Source organism: Sciurus vulgaris, assembly GCF_902686455.1.
Source record: "Sciurus vulgaris genome assembly, chromosome: 7".
Lineage (NCBI taxonomy): Eukaryota > Metazoa > Chordata > Mammalia > Rodentia > Sciuridae > Sciurus > Sciurus vulgaris.
In genome coordinates, this window is record NC_136467.1 from 101959317 (window position 1) to 101980312 (window position 20996).

Here is a 20996-nt window from a genome sequence, read left to right on the forward strand (position 1 = left end):
AAATATGGTCTGTATTTTACTTTTAGGGAGAAATTGGACCTCCAGGACCACTAGGAAAAAAAGGAGCTCCGGGGATACCAGTAGGTCAAAATCATTATTATGATGGTGTTTGAAATGTTGTTACCAAGAACCAGGAGTTTGTGTTTTGGTGTTCATGAAACTGCATAAGATACAACAATGATATTTTTAAAGTCTGCAAATTCCATCCATTTTTTTTTAATATACTTATTTCCATTTTTCTGTAGGTGTCAAGATTTCTTTAGATACTTGAAGAGTTGGCCACTGTAAGATCAAAGTCAGGCATGGTAATGCATGCCTGTAATCCCAGTAACTAGGGAGGTTGAGGCAGGATGATTGCAAGTTTGAGGCTAGCCTGGCCAACTTAGTGGAACTTGTCTCAAAATAAAATAAAGAGACTTAAGATGTAGCTCACATATAGAGTACCCCCGTAACACACATACACACACTTACCATTTACTTAAAAACAAACATCAGGGCCCTTACTGTAGATAAATCAGAAAACACATATGTTAGATATTCATTAAAAAAGAAAGTTAAGTACCATCAAAAATATGACTCAATAAATGTTCTTTTTTCATTTTTAATAATATACAGATGTATTAAATTAATGAAAGAATATATTCAGAAGAGGTCATATGCAAAAATTTCTAAACCAGCGAAGAAATAGCTTTAGAATTTTTAGAAGTAGAAGGAACATATGAGTTTGATATTAGAAATTATGAAAATTCAGTTGTGTGCACAAGATTCCAGAGAAATTGAAAGTTCATTGCTAGACATGATGTTGACTTTAATTTATGGATCAAACTGCCTCTAATAGCTTTTTCTTTAAGTAAAATGGATCGTTTTTTGTATTTGAAAATTGATGACTTTTAATTATGAAAAATAAATTTAAAAATAGACATTTGACAGTGAATGAAAGATTTGGTGAATTTTGCATGCTAGAGTAAATAAGGAAAATGTCCATTAAATAGGAATTTAATTTTTAAGGAGATTTAAAGAAGTTTCTTCCCTTCAAAATAGAATATTCTTTATCTACTTTCATCATCACTACCAAGTTATGTATTAATTAAAATAATTAAATTTAATTATCAGTAAAAGCTATCTAGCAAAATGAAGGACTTGACTAGTGTTCATTGACCCTCAAGAATATCTATTGTAACATTTCTAATACTTTGTGTACTTGCAATGAACTAGCAAATTTTGTATTTTGTAGTGGCAATAACATCCTATGTTGACAGCAAAGACTTTAGTGTCATGGAATTTTTGTTATGACCATACTGAAATTCTGTTTTCTAGTTTTTGAAAAATTTCCAAATCACATTTCCTTTGCTAAGTGTTTATGTGTATGTATGCATGCATGTCTATCTATGTATAGTGTATACATATATATGTATATATATATATATACGTATATTATCAAATAATAGTAAAGTTGAATCTAAATTAAATCAGGTCCTAATTGCCAAAGCAGTTATCATTTTCTTGTTTTAAACCATATGGTTAGTTAAAAATGTGGCAATTTTATAACTTGAGGAAACATTATCATAGAGAATTTTTACATTATAATTCCTTTAAAATATTGTTCAAGATACTATAAATTTTAAGTAATGTTGGTCAAGATAATACCTTTGAAGAAGACTACTTCTTAGCCATCATGATAAATTGAAGAGTTTGCAAAAAATAAACTTATCTTCACATTTTTCTTTTACAGATTTCTTTGTTCTTTTTAGGTTTTTTGAGCAACAATATTAAAAAGTCTCTGCTGGCCTTCATTCTGTCTTGCATTTCTAAAATTTTTTGTTTGAATGTACTACCTTACGATTTAGTGGATTAATTATGAGAATGTGTAACATGGAAATGCATTTAGTATTTTAAAATATTTTTCTCTAAATCACTCTTGAAATTCCTGCTTTAAAATGTAGGGTTTGATGGGAAGCAACGGCTCACCAGGTCAGCCGGGCATACCAGGATTGAAGGTAGGTATAATGAGGGTCACAAGATTGAGAGTTTATGGGATCACAGTGACCATTTATAACTTTAGTGACAATTTTAACTATGTTGATTCTGTTACGAGTGTGTTTTTCATTCTACAAACACTTGCTTGTAAGAATGAAACCTTAGGCAAAAGTTCAGCATTTGAAACATGCTAAAATAAATCAGATCAGGCTTAAGCTGCCGAGGGGGAACCGTCCCTCATCAGTTGGTTCCTCCTTCCTTTTAGGTGTTTCAGGGAACATTGAGGGATGTTTATTGCTTATTGGAACTTGGTGACAAAGGTACCAAGCCCAAGAGCATTCATAGTTATGGCTGAAGAAGTTTCTTATCAGTTTTCCAGTCTTCTTTTTTATATTTTTATTTAGTTGAATACATATGGATTTTTGTAAAATCCATTGTAATAAGGTTTATTAAAACACACACTGCCTTATTCCTGTGGTTAAGATATCTTTATTTCAGATTTTTTTACTTTCAGATTTTTTTTAAAAATGTAAGGTAAGCTTGACAAATACATTTAGAACATCAGGTTAGATTATCCTTAAGGTAAAACTGAAACTCTCTAATATAACAGTTTGACCAATCTGTAAGTACAGAGTCTTGTGCTAAGAGACCTACTTTTTTTCCTCCCTTGGATTTAGCTTCTGGGCCAGTTTACCAACCTCTGTGTGAACTTATACCTGCCAGTTTTATCAATGAACTACTTCTTAACTATACCTTCCATATTGTTTGCAGAAGTTCTAAGGTGGGACAAAGCAGCTGTATATATAGGACAGAGAATAAACCAAGTTCATTCTGGCTAAACTCAGGAAACCATTCCCAACTATTTAGTGAGCAGATTTCAGGTTAACTTTCCAAAAGGAAGTGATAGAATGACTGTTTTGAAAGCATTCGGCATTTGACCAGACATAGTTCCAGGGCAAAAGACCTGGCATACCAGATGAGGAGATGATCTAATTTAGTCTACTTTTAATTTCTAAGATATTTAAAGAAAAAGGAAATACTGAAATGTTATAAGAGTCCTATGATTAGGGAAAAGTAGCTAGTCCTTTATTGGTGGTGAATCCTTGTGGATACTTGGAGTACCATGAGTCAGCAGTAGGTATTGATATAAGAATTGGTATGAAACTCCTGAATGACTGAACTGGTTAAGTGGAAATTCTTAAGTAAGGAGGATATAGAGTAGTTAAATACCTCTTAATAACTGGGCCAACAGTGGTCTCTCCCTTGGTCTTCTGGATACTCTAATTTTTAAGATTGCAGCCTGACACATCACCATCTTTTTTTATTAGCTACATTACACTATTGGCTCACATTGAGCTGAAGGTCTGTTAAATCTGTATTTTCCATAAAAAGACTTTAGAACAATGCTTTTGTTACAGCATTCACCATTTGAGTAGATGCTAGATCTACAGGCAAGTAACTGACTTAGCAAGTAGCCATTTATTCATGTTTGTTTACTTTTACATGATTTCCTAATGGTTTGTTTTCCCTCATCTTGTACTTATGCAATTATTTTATTAAAGACAAAGACTTTAAAATTATACCTATTAGTATATTCTGTGAAGCATTTCAACTTCTTTTCATATAATCTGTTATCTCGGGTATTGAAAACATTTTCTGCTAAGAACCAGGTACTAAATATTTTTGGTTTTGAGGGTCCTATTTTATCTTTGGAGCTATTTAATTTTGCTGTTGTAATATGTGGCATCCATGGGTAATATATAAATGAATGAATTTGGAATATGGTTGTGTTCTGGTAAAACCTTATTTCAAAAACATGTGTTTGGCTGGATTTAGCTCAGTTAACTGAACTGTGTATTAGTATATTCCTGAGAATTTTATCATCAGTTTTATCAATTTCATGCCTTTGGTAGCATTGGTAGAAATTCTACTACAGTGTGACAAAAAATGTTGTTTTAAATAGGGTATGGGTAAGGCTGACCCTCTAGTTGATCCTCAGAAATCTTCCAATTTAGATTACAGTTCCTCTTTTAAAAATATTTATTAACCACTTATTAGCCTACTTTTCCATACTACTATATACTTAAGTTTCTTAACATTAAATTATATTAGGATATATTAACATAATCAAATCATGTAACTTTTAGCAAGTCTTGTTACCTCTAAGTTTTAACTAAAATTAGAAATTTTAAGGAACCATTATTTTATGGTTCAATAATATTGTGCTTAAATGCTTAAATTAAATCCAAATAATACACTTATGTGTTTCTTACTGAGTCGTCTAGAAAACATTTTAAAAGCTGAAAGTTTTCTTTACTTGTTAGTGAACCCAAGTTGATGCTGGGTGATTCCTTCCCCTGCTAGATATCACACTAACCTGTTTAACTAGGGGCTTTTGTCAGACATGAGCTTGTGATTTCAGATATCCAAGTGTTTGAAAACCATAACTACATTGGACAATTCACCTTATTAGCCAGCAGTCTTGTTTTCTTTCTCTCTACAATATATTGCTCTCTTTTCCTGTATTAATTTCTTTGCTCTGTCAATTTGGTCTTACTCTCCAAGTTTTCATCTGTAAGAACTCCATCAGAATCCTCAAAAAGAAAAGAAACTAAACATTTTCTGATTCATATTTCTTCCCCAAAACCCACGGTATATTTGAAGCTACCTTTCTTTTCTTCAATTACATACTGAAGGTGAGTCATACCAAAAAAAAAACAAAACAAAACAAAAAAAAAACCACAGAAACAAGACAAGGATTAGGATTCTCAGCCCAGGAGATGCTATTGAAGTTTATGGCTCCCACCTATGCGATGTGGAAACTCAAAAGATTTCCTTCTTTTCCCTTATTCTTGGAGCTACCAGCTTTAACACTTGCTTTTAAACAGCCTTATAAATATGCAGGCTCACTAATTTGCTTAAATGAGTTTCTATTAATAAATAGGTTTAATGTATAGCATCTGTTTCAAGCAATTAAAAAGGTGAAAATGTAAAGCTTATTTTAAATACACTCCTTTAAGTGTCTGTATTGGACATGTGACTAAATTTGTTTTTAATTCAAATGCTGTTGATGCATTGATAGGGGAGCAAAGGTGAGCCTGGACTTCAAGGGATACCTGGAGCTTCTGGACTCAAGGTAATTGTTTTTTGATTCCCTTAGAATATTTTTAAAGGAATTATACACTCCATTTATTAATTAAGAAGATTACCATTTTTTAATCCTTTAAAATATACTTGAAAGTAAGGATTACCTATATCACAAAATTAATGTACATGAAAGGAAATGGTCAATACAGGGTTTTGCTTTTATTTTTTAGATACTGTATCCTTGGGTAATAAAGACATGAAATAAACTTAGGCTTGATTTTTTTCTAGAAAAGGTATACACTAGTGAGAATATACTTTCTAGTCCTAGTGTGCAACTTTCTTAAATGACTAGAAATTAGGTTATGTGATTCTTACAAATACTTTTTACTGGATTTCTTTCAAGCCAAAAGATTGATGTTTATTTCAGCAGAATTTAAAATTCTTCAGTCTTTAAAAATTTAGAGCAATATTTAGTGTTTCAGGAGTAGGCATATTGAGCAAAGAGAATAAAACTTGGGGCCTGGGGATGTAGCTCATGGTGGTAGAGCCCTTGTCTAGCATGTGTGAGACCCTGAATTCCATCACAGCACTGAAAGAGACAGAGATAGACACACACACACACACACATGCACAGAGAGAGAGAGAATGAACTCGGTTTTCATACGAGAGCAGACTATACTTAAGTGATAAACTAATGACAAAACAAAATCTCATGAGGGATGTTTTCACACACACATATTTTAAATATTGTCAATGCTTTTTACAAACCTTTATTTCAGAAAGGAAAATCTCTACAGGATGATGGGGATTGGAGAAATTGAGTTAACTAATATAATATTCCCTGTACTGAAAATAGCTCATGAATTTTTCTAAGACAGTAACATTCCATATGTATAAAGAACAAAATGTAAACTTGCATAAATTTATGTACAAGAATGTTTGTTCCAACAATATAAAGACCATGGAAACTATAATGCAAATAGTATGAATTTTTATTAAGTAAAACAGTAAATTAAAAAATTGGATATTCTTCTGTAATTAAAAATGTTATAGGACTGAGGCTGTGGTTCAATGGTAGAGCACTTGCCTAGCAAGTGTGAGGCACTGGGTTCAATTCTCAGCACAGCATATAAATAAATAAAAATAAAGGTCCATCAACAACTAAAAAATTTGAAAAATTTTATAAAATATTTAATGTGATATAAAGAGCTTTACAATGTTAATATATTTGAAAGTTAAAAGACAAAATTATGCATATGTAGTGAGCACATTTTGTTAGCTAAACTGTGTGTATATTTGTGAGTTGGAATGAGAAAAAAAATAAAGTAAAAATGGTGGGTAATGAGGTTTTCAATCACTTATTACTCTTATTTGCTTTGTAACAAAAAAGGTTCTTTTTTAAAGTAGCAATATGAGAAAAAGAAATCTTAAAGAATGGAAGAAGTAATAGTAAATAGGTAACAAAAATGTGTATTTATTTTTATTAAATTATGAGTTCATTGTTATGCTTATGAAATATAATAAAAGTGCCATTAAAATATGAATGCTGTCATTTTTTCAGCTGGCAAAGATAAGAAATGTATAGAAAATTTTACTGGGACTCCAATAAACTTCATTCTTTACAATTTCTATGGTAATAACTCTAAATGTCAACCAATTTTTAAACTGTGTATCTTAAATTTGAGATGTTAGGTAGAGATTAAAGCAGTAGTGTTTTTCGATCTGTGAAATTCATAGAATTTTTGTGTCTCCTAGGGAGAAGCAGGAGCAAGAGGTCTCCCTGGGGAACCTGGATACATGGGCTTACCGGGACTTCAAGGAAAAATGGTATGCATTGTTTAGGACTTATACGTCTCTTTTGTTCAGTTGCATTCATTTAAATTTTCCTCTTATAAATTGGCATACAGGGCTGATTATGTTTATAATGAGATGCCTCTTTTTCATGTTTGATGTGTGTGGAATGTGTTCTATCCCATGCTAATAGCTCTGGCATCTCTCGTTTCTCTCTGTGGGCGTTGTCTCCTACGTGAAGACCTGGGAAGAGGCATGCAGATGAGAAAATATAAACATATGATGAAAAAATATCCTATAAATTCAGATTTTTTTTTTTGCAATCAGTCCAAATGAGTCAAGAATTTGCATTTATTCAACATTTGGCCCTCTTAACCAAAATATGAACACCACTCTTACCAAAACTGGAACAAAATTCGGAGAGGGTAAAACTTACAACCAATGTTTGACCACGAAGTTCCTGTTTATGACTATATTACATAGAGATTCACTTAAAATTAATGTAAGTGATTTAAAAAAAAAAAAACAAATCATACATCTTATTTTAAATGTTTTGGTGAGGTGGGACAGTTACATCAAGTGTCCTCCCACTACCCTCCCTCTTTCTCTCATTTTGGTCAAGTAAAGGAATCCCGCACTGTATCTGTCTAAAAACCATTGCTTGTTGGAAAAGATTCAGCAACAATGGCCATGTGTGCCAAAGGAGTCCATGCTACTGCAAATTCATGTTAAAAATAAATATACTGTTACTCTGGAAATTCACAAACTCATATGTCTCCATCTCCCTGGTGACATCAGTTTTCTACCATTTCATTTTGCTCTTCCTTTTTTATGCTCTACTTTGCCTCTAGATTATGATACACACTTCTTGACCTTTTTGTTCCAACGGGCAGGTGGCAGCCTTTGCTGAGACAGGGATGACCCTTCATAAAATGTTAGTGGATGTTAAGTAGATCTTCTGTGAATGTATGTTTGGGCTTGAGAGAATTTTATTATTAAAAAACATGTCATTTAAAAGAAAATTTTGCATTTTTTTTGTAAACCCTCAACTTCAATCAAATAGGATGGTGAGGTAGAAATAAAATTTGGGGAAACAGTGTCCCTCCAACTTTGGGCAAGTCTTTTACCTTTCTTGATAGCAGTTTTGTATCTATGAAAATGAGGGCATTGAGTCGGTCTCTTATTTCCCTTCTACTTGAGAAGTTCTGTGAAACTTATTATTATGGAACATGAATTTTCCTTCAAAAGCCCATTTTAAGTATTTGTTTTCTAGAATATCATTTAAATAGCAGCATATTTTACTTTGTCATTGTTTCCTATAAACTTGTGGCTACTATTAGCTTAATGGAAGATTTTCAGCTTGATTTTAAAAAACAATGTTTGTCGAAATAAGCCCTCTTCTGTTATTTTGTTTAACCTCAGACTATGAACAATATAGAAACATGTTCTTCCTGGTAAAGTAGAAATTGTGGGAAATCTGCTTTCAAATGTAGGCAGACAAGAGTGTTCTTTCAGAATATAATTTTGGCACAATATGGTTTTACTGTCTCCCCAAATAATTGGGTCTGGAGTTAGCTTCTGTATATGAAAGCACTGATGGAATTTGCTAAAGAAAAGCATGCTCATTTTAAATGATACAGAATATGCTAAATTATAATACATATTAACTGCTTTTTTGCAGGGGGACAAAGGAAGTCAAGGAGAAAAAGGCAGTCAGGTATGTTGCTTTGCTTTTGTTTTTGCATATCAGTAAAATCAGGACTTTGTTCTATTAAATTCTTTTAAAGTTTTTACAGTTTCTTCCAGTTTTACCATCAGTTTCTAATGGTATAATCTTATCATTCTCCTTTTGCTACTGAGTTTCTCAGTATCAAATGTGGCTTCAAGGTTCTTTACCATTTTTCTGTGGTAGAAAACTTAAGAACCAAATGATTCAACAAGATAATGACAGATTTTATTACATACTTCTGAAACCAATTTATTTAGGTATTTATAGTGTGCCTATTTTATGGCAAAAAAAAAAAATTGATGAGAAACCACTAATACCAAGTACAAAGTATGTTCAAGCTAATATGTGGAGGGAGAATTATACTCGAAAGTTATGTTACACTGAAGAATCCTAGGTGATTTAGAAAGACATTTAGTTTTAGGTGTCCTAGCAACAAAGTAAAGAGAAGAGCTATGCTTCTACTTTGGAAGACAAGGATAGTTCCATCTTAACTAACTTAAATGACTGTAGAGTGATTTTTTTCATTAATCGAAGAATCACACATGAATAGGAAGCCCTTAGCTGAGTCAATGATGTACTGATCTGAAATAAATTATATCTATTGTTTGTTAAATTTTATGAATTTTAAAAATTATGCTTAATATAAAACAAAAATCACTTCGAAACAATTCACAAATATAAAATCATGGAGATGCAGGAAGAAATTTCAAATTGAAGTAATAATGCAGTCTGCTAAGTTCATAGTCTCAATCATCTGTTCTCATGAATTTATTCTTCATTACGTGTATGCAGTCTTATAGAGTGGCATGACAAAATTCAGGGATTTTTCTAGGTTTTATTTTAATTGAAAATCTTCAAGTATTCTAATTCCTTTAAGTTAACCTTGAGATTAGTAGTGAGGTAAATTTTTAGTGTCTCTGAGTTCCAGACTTGTATGTTCCAGTGGCCTTCTTGGTATTACATTTGGATGCTTCATTTGCCTCAAATTCAACTTGTGCAAAATTGAATTTGTCATCTTTCCTCATAAACCACTTCCTGCTCCTTATTCTTTGTCACAGTAGTTGATACCACCACACAAACACCTCCCCCTCACAAAAATATTATAGATCGACCCCAAACCTTCCTTCTCTCTTTTCACATCCAGTTGTTCAATCTTGAACGTGAATGTGGTCCCTTTATCCTGTCCCTGCTGTCCTAATGATTTCTTGTTGGGCATCTGTGGTTAACTGTGATGTTTTCCTAAATGCTCTCTTGAGCCCAATTGATTCTCTTCCTCCAGTACTTTCTCCAACATGCAACACCTATATCATGTACCTGCTTAGGAATCCTTTAACAGTGCCCCACACATTTGAGATGGTTTGTCACATAAATGCCTCCTGGTTTGATGGAATCTTCTTTTGAAAGTGTTTTTTTTTTTCTTTTTTTTTCTTTTTGTGCCTCTGCCCCCTATTATCTATTCTTGCTCAGCTGCTTTAACCAAAATGAGCTGCTTGCTCTGCCCTATGCCTGATCTCTCTGTCTCACTCCCCAGTCCTTTCCCTAAATGGCTGCCTCTTCCTTATCCCTCAGGGCTGTGCTCAAGGGTGAGTCACATTCCCTTCCTTCTCAAATATGCCTTCCTAAATTCTAGCCCAGATATTTAACTATATATTGTATACTTATCAGACACTATTTTCCTCATTCTGATGTGCTTACCTTCCCATCACATAGTAAGCAACAATGATACTTTTGTGTCGCTGTTCCAGCAAATAGGTGCTGCTCAAAAAATATTGGGAATTCACTTATAAAGTAAATGAATAAGTAACTAGGCAAGAATGATTTAAAATTTTAGTCACCAGATCTTTCATCAATTATATTATCTAGTCATTTATCATCTTAGAAATTGCTAATTATCTTGTATACTAAAGGGATGTAGTGCTTGAATCTGGCATAATGTCTTATTTTGATATCAAAAATATTTGATAGAGAAATGTGTTTTAAGCTTTTTCTTTTTCTCTTATTCTGCTTTAAATATTTTTTCAAACATCTTATTAAAATAGTACATTTTTCATATTTTTAAACAAAAAATTAAAAGTAGTTAAAACGAAATATACTTGCGTCACTGAAGTTATTAAAATGTTCATATCCATTGGATTTCAAAACTCTTCTTATGCTGTGGATGGTAGAGATCTTGCCTATTATGTGCAAGACCCTATATTCAATCCCTAGTACAAAACAAACAAACAAACAAACAAAAAACAACCATTTTCTTGTAGAATATGTTCCCTACCTAAAATTATTTATATGTTCCCCTGAAGTCAGTAGTTTATTCCCATCTCTATCCATTTAACCATAAGCTTTAGATTGACTTCCTCTCACTTCTTTTTTCCTCTGATTGACCAGCTTTCCTATTAATTTACACATTTGTATCACTGCCTTTGTGACATTTCTTTGAGACTTCAGGAAATACAGAACATATTTAGATGTGATCATACCATATGTATAAACTAATCATTAATGTTTATTAAATTTTAAAGGGTCAAAAGGGAGAAACTGGAAGACAAGGGATTCCTGGGCAACAGGTATTTTTGTTTTTCTTTGATAAAAAATAAAATAATGAGCCACATAACTGGACCATGCTGAGAGAAGGTTAGTTTGAAGTAAAAATGAGTGAGACAAGTGTAGATGTAACACATTTTAAGCATAGAAGGACAAAAATGCTGGGTGGTAGTAGTAATCATGATTTTGTTTCATATTTTCATTTTCTAATTCTGATAAAAGTAGTGGCTGTGAACTTTGGTTTATAGTTTCTTTTTTCTTTTTCTTTTTTTCTCCTGACTAAGTAATTGACTGAAAGTAGAAAATTTCACTCATTTCTTGGAGTAGTGACTGACCAGAGGCAGCTGGCTGAACAACGACCACATCTCCATATTTGCCATTTCATCTTTTCTTCTTGAAATGTTCACAGTTGGGGGCGCATATGGTGAAGGAATGTTACTTGTTTCCCTCTAGTTTGCTCAGAGGTATAATTTACTACTCCAGAGACGTACTAAAATGCTCTCCTGAGGGAATGCATTGTGAAACACATACATAAGAAGGTCACTTTGCTTCTCTCCTGACCCAACTCTCCTATTTAGGTAATTCTGCAGTGAGACGCCACGTGGTGTGTAAGATTGGTCAGAGCCAAAAGCACAGAAGTGATTAATACTTATGTAGCATGTCATAACCTCAGTGTCAGCTCAATTCCTGCTAGGGCTGGGCTGAAAGGGCAAGTAGTATATGTGAGTCTTCCTGTGAGGTGGACCTCTTGCTCTACATGTGAGTAGAAGAAAGATTGAGTAATTACGCAAGCTCTGGAGATAGGGGAATAAAACTGTAGCAATGTGTCCAGGGACAGGGCTCTCTGGGTCCCTCACTTGGAGGTATATGATAGCCCATAGAATAATGTTTGAAAGTATATTACAGGCTGGACACTATGGTGCAAACCTGCAATCTGAGTGACTCTGGAGGCCGAGGCGAGAGGATTATAATTTTGAGGCCAGCCTCAGCAACTTAGTGAGACCCTGTCTCAAAAAGGGTTGGGGATGTAACTCAGTGGTAAAACGACACTGGGTTCAATTCCCAGTAAAGTGTGCATGTGTGTGTGTGTGTGTGTGTGCACACACAATTGTGCACACACACACACAATTGTATTAGTTTGTCTGTAATATAGAATGGAGGTAAGTGCTAGATGTTAAGAATTTAGAAGCTAATACGATCAAAAGTCACTGAGATATTGAGTTTGCCTATGTAAAATTAAAAGAAAACTCTTATTTTTTGTGCTCCTCAATTTGACTCAAACCCAATTGATGGCACATCCATCTCTATCCCTGTTCCCCTCCCTGGCAAAACAGACTGACCGTCTCAGAGTATAAATAGCTCTTCTCATAGGACCTCTACCCCTTATTCATTCAAGCTTCACAGCCCGGGACTCTCACCAGAAATGCTTATTAACAGTAACTCTTTGAATAGAAGAATATGTCCTTTGAAATTTGAGCTCAAAGAGTTAGTAGCTTACTGGCTTACAGTTGGTTCTACCTCCAAGGTCCCATTAACTTTTTTTTTTTTCTCATTCTCAAGGAAAATAATGTGCTCTCTCCCTAAGACAGGGTACAGGTTCCCCAGGCCCTGGGTTTGTTGGAAGCTGTGTTTCCCACTACCAGGAACTGAGGCTCCCTGGAGCACCAGGGGTCAGAGCCTCTGTTGCTTTTCCACAGCCAAGTAGCTGTCCCAACTTCTTCGCATATACAGTCTTAGTTACCTGTCATTTTACCAAGCGCTGCACATGTGTGATATTTGGACCCTCATTTTGTGATTGGAGTCCAAGTAAATGTTTTTCTCACGAAATCATCTGAAAGGATTTTTGGATGACAGCTATTTCCAGTTTCAGCTGGAATTCATTTCTCATCCCCACAATTTATTCTTTTTCTATCCTCTTACATTGACTCCAGTTTGTAGGATTTTGTCTGATAGGGGTCACTTCTGCATCTTCAGAAACAAGCCTCAATATTTAGAGTGGCCTTACAGAGAGTGTTTTGTTCATTATAGGTAGAGTGTCCCTCAGCTAAAATGCTTGGGACCAAGTGTAAGTCAGATTTCAGATTTAAAAAAAATTTTTGGAATATTTGCATATTACATAGTGAGCTATCTAAGGGATGCAACCCAGGTATAAACGTGAAACTCATTTGTGTTTCATATACACCTTAGACACATAGGCTTAAGGAAATTTGCAAAGCGTTTCTTTTTTAAATTTTTTTAGATGTTGATAGACCTTTGTTTTATTCATTTATTTATATTGGTGCTGAGAATAGAACCCAGTGCTTTGCACTTGCCAGGCAAGTGTTCTACCACTGAGCCATAACCCCAGCCCTTGTATAGTGTTTTAAATTTTCCATTTGTGGCATCATTTTAGTATTCAAATATTTCAGATTTTGGAGCACTTCAGATTTTGGATTTTCAGATTAGGAATGCTTAACCTGTAATAGACTTTTATATGAAAACTAAATTTTATTTGGTGGTTTTATGCTCACATTTTAGTATGCAAATCTCTACATTTCTTTCCTAACAAACATTGACTTTACTTAATGTGTTCTTCCCTTTGTTTAATTTGAATATCCATGCTTAAAGAACCTGAAAATAAAAGGTACACCCCAACTTAAACTTCATCACGTGAAATGTTATATATTAAATTTCATATTGAATTGCTTAACATAGATTTTTAATTTTAAAGCCAAAATATGAAACTCTACTTGTATGTGTGAAAGTTGTACTCCTTTTCCTGAACTGATGGTAGGTGATTTTGAAACCTGAATATACAATGAATTTTAAAAATAAAAAATTTTTATACTTTTCCTGAGAATTTTTATCATCTAATTTGTCATCGGAATGAATATGTGAAAGAGATAAGGAAAGAATTTAATGAGCCATTCATATGTATCTGGTAATTATAACAATGAGTGAGTGATCCCTAGTTTTCTTACCACTTCAAAAAAATGCTATATTGTACATAATACTTCCTTTCTAATCTCTTAATTATTAGCAACGAGTGGTTTAGGCACTGGAGAAATAGGTATTTTCTCTCTAATCACTTTTTTTTGGTTCTTTTTAGATATGTACGACAGTAGACTGTATTGTGACATATTATACATACATGGAATATCTCTAATCACTTTTAATAGTATCTTTAATTTATTCCTTATAGTACTCAATCAAAATTTAATTTTAAGAACATAAACTTGGGAAAATACACTACCTGTCTGAATCACGGAATAAAAAGAATATGCCTTATATTTACTCTCTGTTGAGTTTTTATTCTCTTTAAAATAATAATGTATTTTTAAATCCAGTTATAATTCCATTCTAATCTTCATGATTTGACCTGTAGCATATTAAAATATCAATATCTGATAAAGAACAATTTTTATAAATCAAAAATTTTGCATTATTCAGATAACATTATCTAGTCACTAGCCTCCTTTATAAAGGAAAAATGGTTTCTTATGTCTACTCATGACACTAATTCTATCAGTAGTTTCCAAACTGAAAATTGATATTTGATTAAATACGTGGTAAAGGTGCTTGTCATATTACTAAGTACTATAGGTTTTATAGTTTTTTCCCTGTTGATTTTCAAAGGGAATTCAAGGCCATCATGGTGCAAAAGGAGAGGTATGTTTCTTCACATATTATGTTCTCTTTGTTCAGTCCTCATTGTTTGGGTTTTCAATACTGTACTTGTCTAAGATTTTGGTGTTGTAAATAGAAAATGTCTTCTATGATCTTCAGTAGAAGCTCTTAATTAGTGGTTCTTCAAATATAGTCATTTATCCCTGACTAAACTGTGAGCCCTTGAGAGCAGAGGTCATATATGATGATTCTTTAAATATCCCTAGTTCCTGATACAGTACCTGGGACATAATGGATATTTGATAAATGTTTATTAAAATAGTTAGAAAAAAGAATATGGACATTTATACTAAATTAAGTATAAACTGTCATGCATTTAGGAATATCATTGATTATTATTCACAATGGGGAGCTGCATTTTTCTAATATTTTTCAAGGAAGAGTAGTGTGCATATCAGTATTTGACTCATTAGAATGCAAGTGCCTGGGAACAGGACCATGGCAAGTCACTGTTCCAGCTCTGCTGCTGTGCAATATGCACAGTAAACAGTGCACATTTGTAGGGTTTCCTGGCTGGATGGGCAGATAAATGACAGTTCAGATGGTATGAAATTTCTTTCCTGGTCAATGATGATATTTCCCCCATAACTTGTTATATGTATACATAAACATATGTATATACCTGTATATATTCATGTTCATAACCTTAATGACTTTTATGATGCAGTTATGCCTTCTGAAGTATTTAAATGGAACTTTAAAAGATTTGCTTTGGCTTTAGAGAGGTGAAAAGGGAGAACCTGGAATCAGAGGTGCCATTGGACCAAAAGGAGAATCTGGGGTGGATGGCTTGATGGGGCTTATGGGTCCCAAGGGACAACGTGGGGAAGCAGGTCCTCAGGGACCTCCAGGATTGGATGGAAAGCCGGTGTGTATACTGCTTCTTTCAGTGTTTGTGTATTTTCATTGCTTTTTATGCTGTATGTGCATTTTATAACCCCTGATAATTTAATGCAGGGAAGAGAATTTTCAGAACAGTTTATTCGTCAAGTTTGCACTGATGTGTTAAGAGGTAAGTCTCACACATAGGTTTTAATAACTTCTTTCAAAGTGCAAACATAATGCAGATCCTTAGTAGAAATTATGGAAGACATAACCAAGATAAAGAAGGAAATAGAATTTATAAGACGTGATAAGCATTTTTGGTATGGATAGATTTATAAAGAAGAAATATTATATGTATTTGTTGTTTTTTAGTGAAGCAATTTATTATTATTTCACCATTAATTAAATTTGAGACAGATATCATGATAACTTAATGCCTAAATATGAATGTCTGTAATTTACCAATTTGGAGTTGGGGTAACTGACTTTTTTGCCCTATTTTACACAGTTGCTATAATAAAATTATTGAAGAGAATAATGACTATTTCTGTAAATTCCTAGAAATTAAATTTATTGACTAAGAGATATGCACATAGTCAGTGATCACAGATTTTTTTCCATACATTTAAAAATAGCTTAGAAATATTATTAACTTCATTTCACCATTTAAACATTAGAGGTGGGGTTCTTTGTTTTTAAGCCCAGCTACCAGTCTTACTTCAGAGTGGCAGAATTCAAAATTGTGATCATTGCCAATCCCAGCATGGTTCTCCGGGTGTTCCTGGGCCACCTGGTCCCATAGGCCCTGAAGGTCCTCGAGGATTTCCTGGTTTGCCAGGAAGAGATGGTGTTCCTGGACTAATGGGTGCTCCTGGACGTCCTGGTGCTAGAGGACTAAAAGGTATTCAATTTGAGTAAAATAATGAACAATAAAGGGGCATTTAAAAAATTTAAACCCTGTTATTTACCCAGTAGGCAAAAGTTCATCTTTGTGTCCACAAAGAAAAAAAAAATTGTAAACCCTTAAACCTTTAAATAATTTGTCAACTGAATTAAAGAATTTTTAAAAAATTATTGAAGCAATATTCTCTGTCAGAGAGGTTAAAATTGTGAACATGTGAAGTCACAGATGTTGACAATACATTTAAAAATTTTAATTGAGTTTAATAAAGTCTTTAAAAGAAAATCACAGACACTATTTCCTTTACTTTGACTTTGGTACTTTATGCACTGTCATCATATTCAAATTTATTTTCTATTACAGGAAAAATTATGTTTTGCATCCAATAGCCCACGATTTACTTTTCCACCTTTGAAATTCTATGTGAAATGTTGCTTGGTACTTCTTCCCTTTTTATTTAATATTATATGAACAATTTAAACATTTCATGGAATTAAAAAAAAACAATTATGATAAACACAACAAATGATAACAAATTTTTGCCTTTTCTCAATATTTAATTTCCATTATGTCTTTCATCTAGACCACTGATTTTTAAAATTTTGCTTAAAAAATTCTGTTTTCTATTAGTAATAAAAAAAAAGAACAGATGGCAGACTATATCTGAATAGATAATTTTCTTTTAATATGTATATTATTAGCTTTGAGGGAAACATCCTAGAAGGCAGTGATTTTACAGAAAACCAGCTTACTTACATGTTTGACACTCTACAGGCCTACCAGGGAGAAATGGGGCAAAGGGGAGCCAAGGGTTTGGGTATCCTGGAGAGCAAGGTCCTCCTGGTCCCCCAGGTAAGAACTGGTGTGTGCTGGTAAGTGTTGCTACACTGTTTTTGTTTGTTTTGTTTTGTTTTTGTTGTTGTTGTTTTCAGTTGAGGTCTCACTAAGTTGCCCAGGCTGGCCTTGAAATCCTGGGCTCAAGTGAGCCTCCTGCCTCAACCTCCCAATTAGCTGGAGCTACAGGCCTGTAACACCATATCTAGCTTGTTGAATGTTGTTTTAAGAAAAATCATTATAAACCTATGTCAAATATTTTGAAGCCAAGACTTTTTTTTTTTTTTTTTAAATCACAGTTGAAAATGGAGGGTTAGCTACTAGAATTTTGTCATGCATACCTTTTATCAATGAATCATTTATGATTATCTGTTGCGTGGAGTCCTTGGAAAGTCTAGAGTGGTTTCAGTCACCTCTGCCTATCTGGCATGTAAGGCTGGTTAGTCTTTCTGACTCCTGGGGGAGTAAAATAATGCTAGAGCTGAGTCTTAGGTAACCTCTGTTATCTGTGCTATTTAGCTTTACTGTGCCTGTTACTTTTTTCTTAAAATGGTGATGATAATGTATTATAACATTTTTAAAAAACTGAATGAGTTAATGTATGCAGTGCTTTCAGAACAGTGCCTAGCAATCAGTTGTACTTTCAATAGATGTTTGCTATTACTATTATTTTAGATAATTCATGAAGCTTTTGAGTAGAACAAATGATTTAATACTATTTATCTAAAACACTTACAAACATTACCTATAATCAAGGTTAAGTGCTAAGTACATATTTATCAATAGTAGTAGCAGGAAGTAGAGTCATAGGAAGTGCTCCCAATCACTCTGCTCAGTCTCTTGATCTGAATATTTTATTTCAAATCATCATCTTTAGAAAGCCAGTATCCTAAGTTATCTGTCCTTGAATATATTAAAGGAACTACCCAAATTATGTTGATAAATTAGTGTTGTAATACCTGTACATATTGAAGACTAGTATACTATGATAATGTATTTAGATGTGGAATATAAAAAATATATATATATAATTGAAATAGTCACTTTTACTGCAAATATGGCACAAACTGACTTCATTAAGCTTTGGCTTACTTATATATCACCTGCTAATTTAATTTATTGACAAAAGGTAGGCAGAAAGGAAAAAATATGTTTGAACAATCCACAAAATGGAATGTTGAAATGTTAACTCAGTGTCTTAATTTGTAACCTGGTTAGGCTTAGCCTATTTTTACAAAAGTTGCTATTTACTTTTTCATGGTTCTTTTTCAAACTGAGAAGCTTGTAGAATCCCAAGAGAATTAGTGCAAATAAGTAAAATGTTCAAAGAATTGTTTTTCAGTTTAAATTTCTTGCAGACTCAACTTTTTCCCCCATCAAAGCCCAGGTGCCCTACTCACATTGTTGCTCATGTCCCATCTCAGGTCCCGAGGGCCCTCCCGGAATAAGCAAAGAAGGTCCTCCAGGAGACCCAGGAATCCCTGGCAAAGATGGCGATCATGGGAAGCCTGGAATCCAAGGGCAGCCAGGACCCCCTGGGATCTGTGATCCATCACTGTGTTTTAGTGTAATTGTTGGAAGAGATCCCTTTAGAAAAGGACCAAACTATTAGAGTCTGATGCCTCATTCAGCAACCTAGGCATGGTGCTTCTCTTTTGTGGTCTTTTACATCTCAGGAAGATAAGCAGCAGTAATCCCTTGAAAAGAAACTAAAGTACCTCGGTGTTTTTTTTTCCTTAAGGAAAAATATATAGAAGGTCACATAATGATTTAAAAGGCTCTACAATAATTTGGAGCCTTGAGATCAGTAGCATTAATTAAGTCTCAAGGGTATCTTGTAAAGTCCATTTGTTTGAATCAAAGTTGAATATAAAAATCCACCATTGCCTGTTAGCCAGTCAGTCTGTCACTGTGAAATACTTCACATTCAGTCGCCATGCAGTGGAGATTTGAGTTCATGTTTGTGTGTATTTCATGTTATATCTCATAGCTCATGTGTCACATTAGCCATAATGTATCTTGTCATTGGAAACAAGATCAGGGCTGATATTCATCTGGGATAAATGGTGCAATTGGCCCTCTGTTTCCACAGATTCAACCAATAGCAGGTTGAAAATATTGTTTTAAACTGTGTCAGTACTGAACATGTACAGACTTTTTTTCCTTGTCATTATTCCCTAAACAATTCAGTATAATATCTATTTACATAACATTTACCTTGTCTTAGGTTTTGTAAGTAATCTAGAGATGATTATTTAAAGTACATGGGAGGATGTGCATAGTTATGTCCAAATACTATGCATTTTTTAATAAAAGGGACTTAAGTGTCTGTGGATTTGGTATCCATGGGACATTGGTAGAAGGCCTGGAACCAACCCCCCAAGGATGCTGAGATAGGACTGTGTTGTCACATAGGTCATTTACTTTGGTGTTTGTGCCTATTGGTTGGGGTCAGTGGACTGCTTGTTGTTCAGTATTCTTAATATCACCTCTGAATATGGTTAGTGTATTTCTTATTTCACTTTCAAACCCTAAATTCAGATCTGTGATAATGCTAAGAAAGAGTACTGCTTACGTTTGAATGGTCAAAATTATCTCACATTAAAAACATTTTAAAAGAAATGTTTCATTGTACAATGTAATTCAAAGGAAACGTCACTTCAGAAGTACTAAGAAGACTTTATACTTACTGATTAATAGAAATGTTTGCTGTATGACTTCATTTTTCCATTTCACTTATGTGTATGTTTATGTATGTTAATTTTCATTTTAGCAAAGCTAATGGGAATAAATGCTGTAGTTTAAAGGAAAGAATATTCCACAAATCTTAGTATGTTTTCATATCTTTAGTATACTTCGAACTATTATGAACAGTCTTTGTGTACTTAATGCTTTTGTAAGGAACAGAATTTGAGATATTTTGTCTTTGTCATGCTCAAAATTTCGTTACATGCTTGTTATTCAGAGTACAATAAAGTTTTGTACAAGCCTGAATGTGGTCTTTTTTAAAAAAAAAAAATATATATATATATAACTTTAACTGATTGTTGAGTACATTATCCACATTTCAGAGTGACTTGTGTATCATTTCACTTACTAGATTATTTACCCTATCCTCAAATAATTGACTCATCTGAAATAAGAACCTACAAATTGATTTGATGAGCTACTCACCCAAAAAAGGTAGAAAAGAGCCCCAGCTTCCTAGCCCAGTCATGGCCTTTGATCAGTGTTTAGGTACTTCGATGTGCAAATTTTACAATTTTGACGAGGACTTTGGAGATAAAATCCATGAAGTTTAGTAACCAAGTGAGCATAATGCTATTTTTATGTTCTGTCCAGCAAAGCCCAAATATCTGCTTAGGACTTACAATCCTGCTACCCCTGTTCTAATTATGGCCTTTGCTTCTAAGACCTTGTAGAGAAACAAAATAAAATAGTTGGTATCATACTGTCATTCAACCAGCATTTACCCCATGACCATTAAGTGCAAGGCACTGTGCCAGACATACTATGGCAATAGAGATAGAATGTGGCCTGAGAGAACCCATGTCTAATGAGACACAGGTAAGTAATTAGGTGATTCAAATGCAAATGCATTCATTCTAAGAAAGAAGTGCTACAGAAAAGTATAAGATGATATCAAAG

The 20996-nt window shown here is 33.6% G+C and overlaps 1 protein-coding gene across 4 annotated transcripts in view; it reads left to right on the forward strand.

The window, feature by feature from the left end:
* Positions 1-20338, forward strand: part of COL21A1 (collagen type XXI alpha 1 chain) — a 169400-nt gene extending 149062 nt beyond the window's left edge. For all 4 annotated transcript variants that reach the window (XM_079148069.1, XM_079148067.1, XM_079148068.1 and 1 more), the window contains 12 exons: positions 31-80; positions 1944-1997; positions 5060-5113; positions 6820-6891; positions 8537-8572; positions 11101-11145; positions 14738-14770; positions 15510-15656; positions 15746-15800; positions 16314-16514; positions 17289-17366; positions 18773-20338. In XM_079148069.1, coding sequence (XP_079004195.1) covers positions 31-80; positions 1944-1997; positions 5060-5113; positions 6820-6891; positions 8537-8572; positions 11101-11145; positions 14738-14770; positions 15510-15656; positions 15746-15800; positions 16314-16514; positions 17289-17366; positions 18773-18960 — 1013 coding nt within the window. In that variant the 3' untranslated portion in view covers positions 18961-20338. The remainder of the gene's footprint in view (positions 1-30; positions 81-1943; positions 1998-5059; positions 5114-6819; positions 6892-8536; positions 8573-11100; positions 11146-14737; positions 14771-15509; positions 15657-15745; positions 15801-16313; positions 16515-17288; positions 17367-18772) is intronic.
* The last annotated feature ends 658 nt before the right edge of the window (positions 20339-20996 follow it).